Genomic DNA, 12,156 nt, shown 5'->3' with positions numbered 1-12,156 from the left:
TAAATAGATTCATATAGATTTCGTAAACTAATGTGGTATCTCCGGATTTTATATGGACTCCGCATCTATTTGAAACTGTTAAATTCAAATAAATAAATAAAGAAAAAGAAATTTTTTTAAAAAAAGTTACATATAAAAACTTTATAATTTAGGGAGGGTTTTCATTTTGTTCGGTAAATATACAGTTCTTATATTTCTTTATCACCAATGTTTTAGTAAAGCTGATGAATAAATTAGTGACCGACTTAAATAGCGATAAATAATTCATTTTTAATTCTAATAATAGCTAATAAGAAATCTTCACTCAACATAAAATATATCTAATATTCTAATCTTCAAATCTGGTACTATTTTAAAAAAAAACAATTTTTATAAATATCTTAAATTTCTTTTGAAAAGATAACATTTAGAGACTCTTAAATTTATAAAACACAATCCACATGAAAAGTACACAGTTACACAGCTATTTTTATTTATTTTTTATGGTTTCCTTTTACAAAGAGAATACAATCTCAAATATAATTGAGATGACTAAATGCATCTATACAATATATTATTTAAACATCTAAGTATGTATATTTTTACATTTCAACATTTAAATCAAGAGAACAGTATACTCTTTCAATAATCCTATGTATGTATAAGATTTTTTGCCTCACATCTCCCCCTCTCTAAATGCCCTAGCTATGACCAATTAGTTAACCCAAAATATATACACAAATCTCAAACTACACAATGCAAATGACCCCACCAATCATAAAAACCGTACTCTGCAATTCGTCACTGTCACCGTAAATTTTTTTCACACCGGCGGCGAAACACATATTGATTTAAGATGAGTAAAAGTTTAAACCAGGTAATTGGTACGACGTCGTTCCGAATAACCCATCTCCTAACACACCAACTTGTTGTTGCATCAACGGTGGTGTCTCTTCCATCATCGAAGAAGACATGTTCGAACATTCTCCTCCTCCTGCTCCGCCATGAAAACGTTTTCTCTGAGATAAATCATGTTCCTCCTCCGCTAAAGGCCAAAAAGGCACCGGAAGAGCTCGTTTCAGGTTCGCCATCATCATCGGTCCAGAGGAGGAAGCAGGATTCAAACAGTTACCGACGGCGTCAGGATCACCATTAACAGAGCCAGCACCGTTGCTGCGGACTGCCATGTTGTTGTTGATCATGCCACTTCCTTCGTACAGACCGTGATGGCCGTCGGAGAAAATTCCGTAACCGCCGGGAAGAAGCTCGCTGATCTTGAGACATTATGGTGAAGTCCCGCCATAGATAACGGTGGAGGGATTTTCCTGAAGATGTAATCAATCATATCATGATCCTTATCGTTATCCACATGTCGACCGGAGTTGTTTTTCTTGTAGATGCGACATAGCACCCAATCATCAAGCTAATATAAGAATATTCCACAAAAAAATAATTAAAAATAAAATCATAAAGACAACATTAAGAAGAGTACACTAGTATGTTATTATTACATACCCGGAGGGAGTTTTTCTTGTTACCGAAGTCACAACCTGGTGGTCTGTTGTTTGGTTTGTTGTCTATGAGACGATACTCGTGCATGATCCAATCACTTTTAATACCTTTTGGAGGTTTGCCACTGTAGAAGACCAGTGCCTTCTTCACGCCGACCTTCTGGTTCCCGTCCGAGGCTAGCACCGGTTTGTCAGTACCCGTCGCTTTCCAGTACCCTGACGTCGCCGCTCTGTTCGGCCTAGCTCCGTTTGGATACTTCCGATCTCTAGGACTGAAGAAGTACCATTCTTGCTCACCAAACGATGCCTTGGCTATAAGAACAAACCAAACCAAAACAAAACAAAAAAGTTAGATCACACGTCAAAGAGAAATGATCTCCGGGGGAAGGAAGAAAAAACTCATATAAAAAGTTTTAGAATAAAAAGATGTAGAAACTTGGATGATGATTTATGATCGCTTATATGAAACTAATATTACATATTGTGATTTAAGGTTTGAAAAATTATAACCTCTTTGTATTAAAAAAACAATAAATAATGATGATGATCATACATACCTGGAAGTTCCCATGGATCAAATTTGTAGAGATCAACTTCAGCGATGATGGCGACAGGTAAAGGGGCGGAGGCGGCTTTGCGTTTGAGGTAGTGAACGACGAGCTCTTCATCGGTTGGATGAAACCGAAATCCTGGAGGAAGGTTAGGCTGAGGTGGTGGTGGAGGACCACCGGAAGAATCGGTGCTCTCCATGGCGAGTTCGTTCTCCGTTGTTAGTCTAGCACCGTGATCGGATGATTTGGTTGTGATGGTAGGAGAAGCTCATATAATATTTACTCTGAGATTCTTCCTCTCTTTTTTCTGTTAGATATTTTATTTTTGTGGGATAGGTGTGCTGAAAAATGCTTCACAGAGTCAGCGTTACCATTCTTTTAAATGGCCACATAAAACGCTAATTTGTGGGTTCTAATCGTATGTTTTTTCTTACATACACCCGCGGAGATTAGGGTAAAAAAACTAAAAATGCAAAGAAAACTTATATTTTGAAGAGTTTTACATTGATTCTTTGGTGAAAGATTTTTATCCAAAATATCTGATTTTTTATTTTTAAAAGTATTTTAAATATATATACCATCATATCCTTTAAAATGCATGTCTTAGTTTAACGCCAAAAATCAATTGATACATTAACAGATAGTTTTTGTAATTATGTTAAAGAGTTTCACATTAAAAGCCATATTATTTCATGTATATATATATCTTCGTGTTAAATTTACTATTATTAACACGATGCATGTACATAAATTTAGTTATTTGTTAAAAAATTCATGGAAGGATTGAGTATAAAGATTTATAGCCCATGCAAACGTTATGTAAATTTTTATGATGTATCATGAATCTAAAATACTGTAGCAATATGTGTTAATGTAGATAAGAAGTATGAAAAATCATCAATGATTTCATACAAAGGTATATACAATACAACTTAGTAATTAAACATAATTTTTTTTTTTTGAAACTGGCTTCAATTAAACATAATTAAGGCAATTGTATTAACACAATAGCAGGAGAATTTTTTTTTTTAACATTACCATACCTTAACTAGTTACTGAAATAATTTAGAGTCACATAATTCATGTTAGCGATGATCAAAAAGTACAATATTCCCCATATTTCAGCCGATTTTAGTGTGCTTTGGTTGCACTAAAGAATCTTAATGTGCGACAATGCGACACATATACAAAGCCTGACTAATCATGTCGAATCTGTGTAATTACAAGATTAACCAAATACTGAGGACATATTAGTCATTAGACTATATGATAACTATAATGTATCCCTATAATCTAAACATAGATATTTTGGCTGTGTTTAATATATGCTCGACATGGACGAACTACGACAATGGAGAGGAAGCTGTAATTAACGTCGAAAAACGAAATATGTTGCTATTTTCATTTTATATATAGTATCTGGTGACAAAAATTAATATATATTGATATACAAAAGATAGCAAGATTTATCGCTTTCTTCGTTAGTTGATGACAAATTACAATAACACATCAAAGTCCAATAATCGCTATATCTTGCTGTAATAAATAGTTATTTACGATAAAGTAATATCAAAAATGAAGAAAAATTGAAGAATTTTCTAATTTCATTTGTAAGCTGTAATAAAATTAGGTTAGTTTACCAAAAAAGGTTAGTTTATTTATTTTTCTGTGGCCTCCGTTACTTATTATTGTTCCAATGAAAATTCGACACGTGTGATTCCTAGTGGAAGAAATATACACACGTGGCAACCGAGACATGGGACCCATATTATCGCCACAAAAGGTAACAAATTAGTGACGTGGAAATAGATGGCCGGGTGGGTGTGGGGAAAAAGCTTTACGTTTCAGATGTCATATGTCACGCTTTTGATATTGAGATAATCGTTCAACCAGAAAAAAATAACAAAATTTAAATTTTAGGAAACAAACAAATCGACCCATTTCATGTGGTTTTTAGTTTCAATTATTTTATTGTTACTTTATTGAATATTTTCTTGATGTTTTAACGTCACATAAAATAGTTATAACTATGAATAGTTTGGTGGCGTGTAGTAACAAAGTCTGTCAATTTAACTTCTCTCTCTAGTATCCTCTAACTTCTCTCTAAGAGTTTTCAAAAAAAAAAATTGGGGTTAGAGGCCGGTGGTTCACCACCGCCGGTCACCTACTTTCTTTTGCTTTTTGTTTCTTTTGTGTAAATATTTCATGGCTCTTCGGCTTAGTCCGATCCTCCTTTCCGTCTGCGGACTGTTTCTTCGGTGTTATCCGATTTGAACTTTGCATGGCGATGTCTTTTGTATTGTTTTAAATAAACTTCACATACTCTCCAGACTAAATTCAGATTTCGGCTGTTTCTTTGGCCTTTCATCTTCTCCAATGGTCATCTTCAACCTCTATTACTTGATGAAATCTATCTTTGTTGTCATAGATCTAAGCAAAGTATTCAGAAGGGTTAGAGATTTGAGTTTTGCAGATTAACCTTCCTGGTTTTGATTCAACTTATGAAAAGCCGAAGTTTGCTTCAAGCAAATATTTTGGCAATAGTTGGTTCTAAATCAATCGAAGGTATTTGGAGTTCTTCATATCCAAAGGAAGAGATTGGAGATCGAAGGAGTAGAGGTGCGAAGGAGAGTATGGTCTCAGGTTCATTGAAAAGGTGTTTGATACAGAAAAGAGTTGAGAGAACATAGTCTTTTCGGTGGCCTCCGGTGAACGGCGTCGGCAGATAGTGGTTCACGGCATCGACGACCTCTTTCTGCATGAAAGACACGTGTTAACACACATAGCACTTAGATGAAGCTGCTAGAGTTTTCTAGAATTTGGGCTGTTCTTTCTATTGGGCTTTAAATATTATGTTTCTTTTGTTGGAGCCTTTCAATGTAACTGAAACCTTGTAAAAGTCTGCCGGCTCTTTCAAATGAATGAAAGTTTGTTGACAAAAAAAAAACTATGAATAGTTTTTTTAAAGATAACTATGTACATACTTGTTAGTTTCAAACTCCAATAATTGATTTATCAGATTCCTAAGAAGGGTTTTCGTATGACTTTTCTGTTTTGACATCTGACCCTGAGATTCTCACAAGATATATTTTTGGTAATAGTAGTAGACTAATAGTGCTCCTACTCCTCATGGTGTATCAAATTTGATTTACTTCCTCTATTTTTTTATAATCGTAGGGATCCGGCGACCGAGATCAACCGACTAATTTCACGAGACCCACATCAACCATATATTTTTACCATTTAAGGCAGCTTAGGTGGCCAGTAGGGATCGAACCGCAGATTCGCCGTATTAGAGTTATCCCTCAAACACCACTGACCTCCTCTGTTTTTGTTAATGAATGTTTAATGAAAATTATTTAACAAAGTTCTAATATTTTACATTTATTTATGTTATAGTTTACATATATCAAGTGAAGATTTATATAGGAAAATTAATTTTACAAATGAGGCCACCTTTAGTATCACAAACATTATTATAATTTTCAAAAATCCAAATTTTATAACTTATTGAGTCCCAAAGTAAATGTAATAATGTCATAAGTTTTAAAATCTTCAATAAAGATTATTTTATATATTTTTCTATAAACATTGCTATATAATTTCCTAAACAAAACAAAATATTACAAATATATGGTTGACTGAAAGGTATTACTATGTTATTTACGTCTACATGTTCACGTAGATGTTTTAAAAAAAATCTAAATACTTTTGCTAAAAATTTGATGTATATATTCAACAAATCTGTTATATTTTAAAAAATAATTAAGTGATAACATTAAATGGTGGTATTGGCTCTTTGGATACAAATTTTTAATTTGTCTCACAATCATTTTCTAATCAAACAAAGACAATCATATATCCCCCACTTTTGTCTTTTGGAGCACTTCGATTTAAAAATGAAAAATAAATAAACGAAAAATGTTCATCAAAGAAAACGAGAAATGTGATCACTTAATTAACAAATACGCGAAACTATTTCCAAGTGTTATCAACATATAACAATTTTGATGATAAAGATGCGAGATTTTTAACGATTTTATCGTCCAAGCACAATAACTTAAAAATGTACATGATAGGCATATATAAGACTGAAACGATGGATAGGACGAAAACACATGTTCAAACCCCTAATAAGTGAGATGCTAGGATGATTCGGACAAACGAGATTATTTCAAGAACATGTGTAGGTTGGTAAATTTCACCCTTCTATACGGTTTTTAATAAGGGTAAACCTAACTTAAAAATTTATTATGTCTTATGCTTTCCCCATTAAGAAAAACTATATGCAGAATAACGACCTACTTTCAAATGATCCAATGTGTAAGCTTTTGTAAAAATAGCTTTCAGTTCATCATGTGGTACAATACTTTTATGCCAGTTACAAAAATATCTACACCAACTTAAATTCCATATTTATACGGTCATATGTTACGTGACATGCCCAAACATCGACAATTATCAAACATTTTGATACTATTTTACCTTGCTTAAAATTAAAATATATATATTAGGTCATGTGATTTCAAGACTTCAAGTATTAGCTGACACTCTGCCAATGGTTTCACTTCCATAAACATATCTTATATAATAAAGTATATTTTTTTATCTCCATAAGGGGAAAAATGTCATGTGTCATCATCATTTAATTTTTTTTATATTGAGTCATTAAAATTATTTATATGCAAATTTATTTAATTAAGATGTTGAGACCCAATTCCAAAATTTTTGACAACCAACCCCAATATTTTACATACTTCTTTTTTTACTGTTATCGTGTATTCATATCAATGTTCCACCTGCAAAACTTTTACTGAATTATAACGTTCCGTGTCACTGAAACATGTTCATCAAGTCTGGCCATTAACTCTTTCATTGAAGATATCTCTCATGACGTTGATTTTAAAAACTTTTTCCCTAATTTCATAGATGCTAATAAATAGGAAAGCAAATAATTAAATTTTCCTGCTTCACCAGATTCAACCTTCTGCTTCTTTACACACATATACCGCCACAATGGTTTCATCCTACATCCTTCTTTCTAAGTTGAAGTTCGGTTGTTGCTTTCAGATGGTGGTTACACGTCTTTTCCGTCTCTGGAAAACATGCAATCTTAAGAAAGTAGAGGAGTTATGGGAGTTCACAAATACCATCAAGAAATCTTATAACGAATGCCAATAAAAATCTTACAAAAATGCAATTCATATAAAAAATATTCAACAACAAATAAAATATTTATATTCAAATAAAAAATAAAATACAATTTATAACGTTAAACTGTTAATCTTAAAACAACAAATGCAAAGTTATTGAAATTTAATATGTTTTACATCAGAGACTTTACTATTATATACAAAACATATTATTGAAAAACACAAACACAAAATATATTAACCTATAACCTATTACGATATAACATAATAAAACATTAAATAATGTTCTTAACAAATAGAGATGACCACATAATTACATCATCCAAAAAAATTTACTCAACAACAATAAATATCAAAAAAAAATTTAAAATTTAATACTAAGATTTAGGATTAAAAATACACTGTACCAACTTCGAATGTATCTTTACGATCAATATACATCTGATTGGTTAAATCGATATAGTCACAACTTCTTAATTTTGACAAATCCAGAGCGAGAAGAAACTAGCGGTTAATATAACACCTGTGATTATTTGAAATTATCATCATAAGCACCGCTCACAAAATATAATTCATAGAAATCAACCTAGAAAAGTCCAAAGCATCAAACTATTATAACACCTCCCCATCATCCCAATATACAAAACTAGGTCTGGGCATAAATCTCAAACCCGAACCCGATCCGAAGTAAGAATATCGGTTCAGTTATGGATCTAGCCAAAAACAAGATCAATTTCATTTACTTTGGGTTATCGGTTTGGTTCCATTTTAGCCGATAACTGAAGAGTAACCCAAGTTGAACTGAACAAATACAAAGCTGATAGTATAAAACGTGACAAAAAAATCATCTTATTCCAAATGAGATGACGCAAAATAAAAGATAAATAAAAATGCAGTTTATATAACTAGCATAGATTTATCAATTTAAGTTTTTAGACATCTTTACTATCATATCTAATTATTGATATATATATATATATATATATATATATATATAATGTGAAAAGTAATATTTTCACAACATAATATATATATGTATATATACATATAAATATATATGTATAAAGTCTAATTTAATATAATCATTGTAAGATGAAGTCCACATTTATACATTTTCTAAATCATAATTTAAATTAATAAGTTTCAATTAAATAATAAACAATTCAGCTATTACACTTTCGAACTCTCATGCATATATTTAAACTTAAATTTCTTTCATGGTAACTTTGAAAAGACTACAATCAAATTAATAAATTCCATAAAATCATATACATATTTTGTTTTCTAAAATACTGTTGAGAAATGTTCTAAATAATAAAACTATAGTCTAATCATAACAAAATTAGCAAAACCGGCGCGTAGCGCCGGCAAACCCGTAGTAGACATATACTATGCAGTTTTGTATTGTATTTACTGTCCTCTGTTTTTTACACTCATTAAAACTATACGGTTAGTATGTGCTGATGTCTTCTACTGTAATTAGATAGATCTATATGATGCCATCTTAGCGGAGCCAGCCAATGAGCCAAGACGCGCGATATCTAGACTCTCAATCGTTAACTACACCTTTTGAAATATATTTTTTGATACGAATTAGGTTTCTAGTCAATGGTCACTTAATATGTCTTAGACACATGCATCTAAACTATTAAAACTGAAGTACATTTAATACTTAACCCTGATTTTTCCTAAATATTTACCATTCTATGCTATTGGATTATCATTATACACAGTCGTTTTTAACTAAGGAAACTCTACCTAATAAATTAAACGTGTTCTTAAAGGGAGAGAAGCAATTACATTAAGGGTACTTTAGTACTTTGATTACATTAACCTAATATACTCTTATTTGATAGAACCTTGGCGATTAAAGGGAGAGAGGTGAGTGATGAAGATCGTGTTGTTTCCATTAACGGCGTCCTTATGTTCATCATCTTGCGGTTGGAGTCTTGGAGGTATCATAATGTTATTTTTTTGTTGATCCTAAGGAGGTGATTGCTGTCCCTTTTGTTGATGTTAAAGCTCATTAGTTTTCTGTTTGTCTTATCTCTGTTTGGTGTGTGTTGTAGCTTCTAAGACACTGGAAGAGATTAGACTCTGGAGATTTTTCCAATCTAGAACAATTTGAGGTACTTCTTTTACTGCGACTCCTCCATGCTTTTTAGCTCTGAAATTTCTATGCAAGTTTGAGTTTGCACCTCTTTTGCTTTGTCCTATGTTAAGGTTTCTTTGGTAGCAACATAAAGTTTTGTTACTTGGCATCCTATTGATTCTGGAAGACTAATGCTTCGTGTTGTTGTGTGCATGTTATATTTAGTGTAGGGTGCAGATATAAGTCTCTTTCAAAAGCTTTGTTCAACTTGAAGTAACTATATATTAGTCTGGTCAAACTCGTGTGGATATTGGCGTTTGAACAACACTTTTGTCATTTTCTGATAAATTTTGCTTTTCCTCCATGTTCTTTTACAGTGAAGGGGATGTGTTTTAAAAATGTAAAGGTGCGATGGAATACAATTCAGCAAACTTTGCATACTATCAACATTCAACAGTGTGCCATTTTAACTCAATTCTTTCTCTCTTTTGATATACCATTCCATGTTTCCGAAATAGTGTTCATTTTTGCTTGTAAGCACAGGTACGAGAAGAACTTGCGAAAAAGGATTTCGAAAATTTAAAGCAAGACAGTGCTGATATAGAACCACAAAACCATCCACAACAATAGCAGCCAAAAGTTTTCAGAAAACGCTTATAGCAGTTAACAACTTCAATCAGCTTTGAATGACCGTACTACTGAAATTTCAGCTAATGCGCTATCTTTGACAAATAGCTGTAATAAATTTTTAGTGCTTAAAGAAAAAGAAAAAGTTTTTAGTGCTTTGCTAAAAAAATATTTAATAAAATAGTTAAATATAAAACATATATAAACAATTACAAAAATGAGAAAAAACTTGCGCGGATCGATATAGTGGTCAAAATCTAATGGATATTGAAACAATTTTATATAGTCTTTAATAACTTGGTAAATGAATGTAGAATGTGTTTTTGCTTAAATTAATTTAGTTAAGAGCATTTTTTTTTTGCTAACTGCAAAAGCATTGTTTTAAAATAAATACTATCATTGTTGGTCAAAATTAAATGTAATAAAGTGGAAGGTTTTGTATAGTTGTAAACATGTCTTTTTATCTGGATTTAGTTTATGGTTCCAACATAAAAATACAATTAGCAAACCTATCACTTATATTTAAAAATTTTATGCAGTAAAAAAATAATTAGTTTATACATTTATTGTCAAAAATAATTTAAAATCAGTTATGAGTCAAATACAATACAAAATTTTGAAACAAATTTAAACCTCTACATATAAAAGTAAATAAATACTATTAATTATATGATTATTTATATGATGGACCAATGCAATTAATTATATGATGACATATATATGATACATAATAGTGATTAGGGCTGGGCGTTCAGAGATCCATTCCGGTTCGTTTCGGATCTATTTGGGTTTCGAGTTTTCGGAGTCAAAGATTTCAGCCCATTCATATATTTCTAAATTTCAGTTCAAGTTATGATTAGGATTAGGCGTTCAAGTATCCATTCAGATTCGTTTCGGATCTGTTTGAGTTTTGGGTTTCCGGGGTCAAAGATTTCAGTTCCATTCAGATATTTCTAAACTTCAGTTCGAATTATATTCGGATCTTTGCGGATTCAGTTCGGATTTGGATAACCCATTTAAATTATTTTTTAAAGTCATTATATTTTGAATTTCTTAAAATAAATAAACAAAATAATATATTGTATATAAATCTGAATAACATATGTCAAAATACCTAAACTTAACATATAAATTGATTTGGTTTAAATTTTGGATAAAAATCAATAATTATTTAAAATATTTTTGGTGTTTTCAGTGTACTTCCACTATGTTAGATATTTATATTTGAATATTTTAATATATTTTCAAGTATTTAAACCAACCTAAAAGTATCATATATATTCTGGATGTTTTTATATATATTAAAACTAAAAAATAATTAACATATATATTAGTATATAAATCTTTTCGAATACATTTTGATATCCAAAATATTTCGGTTCCTATTGGTTATGGTTTCAGTTGTCTAAATATCAAAATTTGAATAATTTGGATATTTAATCAATTTTGGTTCGAGTTTGGTATTATTCTTTCTGATCGTGATTGGTTCGGTTTTTCAAATTTGAATTTTTTTTATCCAACTTTGATATTGACATGAAAAATAAGTAGCAATATATTTTTGAAATATACACCCGCACGGGCGTGCGGGTCAAAATCTAGTGGTTCTTAAAACCTAACTCGAATGCTTTAAATGTTTTTATTTTCAACGTTTTGTTTAATTTGGATCCTATTTTCAAAAATCAAAAGGATATACTCTCGATCTGATTTGGATCCTATTTTCAAAAATCTAAAGGGTATACTCTCGATCTGATTTGGATCTTTGTTGTACTAATATATGAGGACAATTAGTCTGGTAAATGAGAATCTTCAAAGATAAATATATATAACGAGGCATATATCATAAATATTTTTCCGGTATATATTTTTTTTAACTGCTTGTACATGTAATTAAAGTGAACTTAGAGACTTTGTTATGGCAAAAGTATCGTTCTATAAGTGGGTTATGGTTCCTTCGGCTTTTGAAATGGTAAACCATTTTCCAAAAAGAGAATGTGAAAGTTTCGGTGACCACGCGTTGTGGAAATTTGGTGTGGTGCGGATTTGAACTTAGGTCTCTTGGAGATCCACATAATGCCTTGATTATCCGAGCACAGGCGCGTAGTTCCTTCAGTTTTTATAAAAGATATAATATTCTTTTAAGATTCTTTTCTTTCTTAATTCAGCGTTAACATTTGTTTTTATTCGTTTGTAAATTCACAAGAATAAAGTATAACAAGTGTAGAAAAAAAAAGGAGAATATACTA

At 31.2% G+C, this 12,156-nt stretch overlaps 1 protein-coding gene and 1 long non-coding RNA gene across 2 annotated transcripts; one reads left to right on the top strand and one right to left on the bottom strand.

The window, feature by feature from the left end:
• Positions 1-441: 441 nt before the first annotated feature.
• Positions 442-2,404, bottom strand: LOC108861541 (NAC transcription factor 56). The gene is given in 4 exon segments (XM_018635424.2): positions 442-1,231; positions 1,234-1,402; positions 1,495-1,802; positions 2,048-2,404. Coding segments are annotated over 4 exon segments (1,071 nt in total). The 5' UTR covers positions 2,241-2,404; the 3' UTR covers positions 442-830.
• A 6,492-nt stretch (positions 2,405-8,896) lies between these two features.
• LOC130512616 (uncharacterized) lies at positions 8,897-10,112 on the top strand. The gene is made up of 4 exons (XR_008946186.1): positions 8,897-9,149; positions 9,264-9,323; positions 9,664-9,692; positions 9,830-10,112. It is a non-coding gene; the product is annotated as an uncharacterized LOC130512616 (long non-coding RNA).
• Positions 10,113-12,156: the final 2,044 nt, after the last annotated feature.

The sequence above is a fragment of the Raphanus sativus genome, chromosome 5 (assembly GCF_000801105.2).
Source record: "Raphanus sativus cultivar WK10039 chromosome 5, ASM80110v3, whole genome shotgun sequence".
NCBI classification, from domain to species: Eukaryota; Viridiplantae; Streptophyta; class Magnoliopsida; order Brassicales; family Brassicaceae; genus Raphanus; species Raphanus sativus.
Note: the sequence above shows the minus strand (reverse complement) of the source record. Positions and strands in the feature narration are given on the sequence as shown.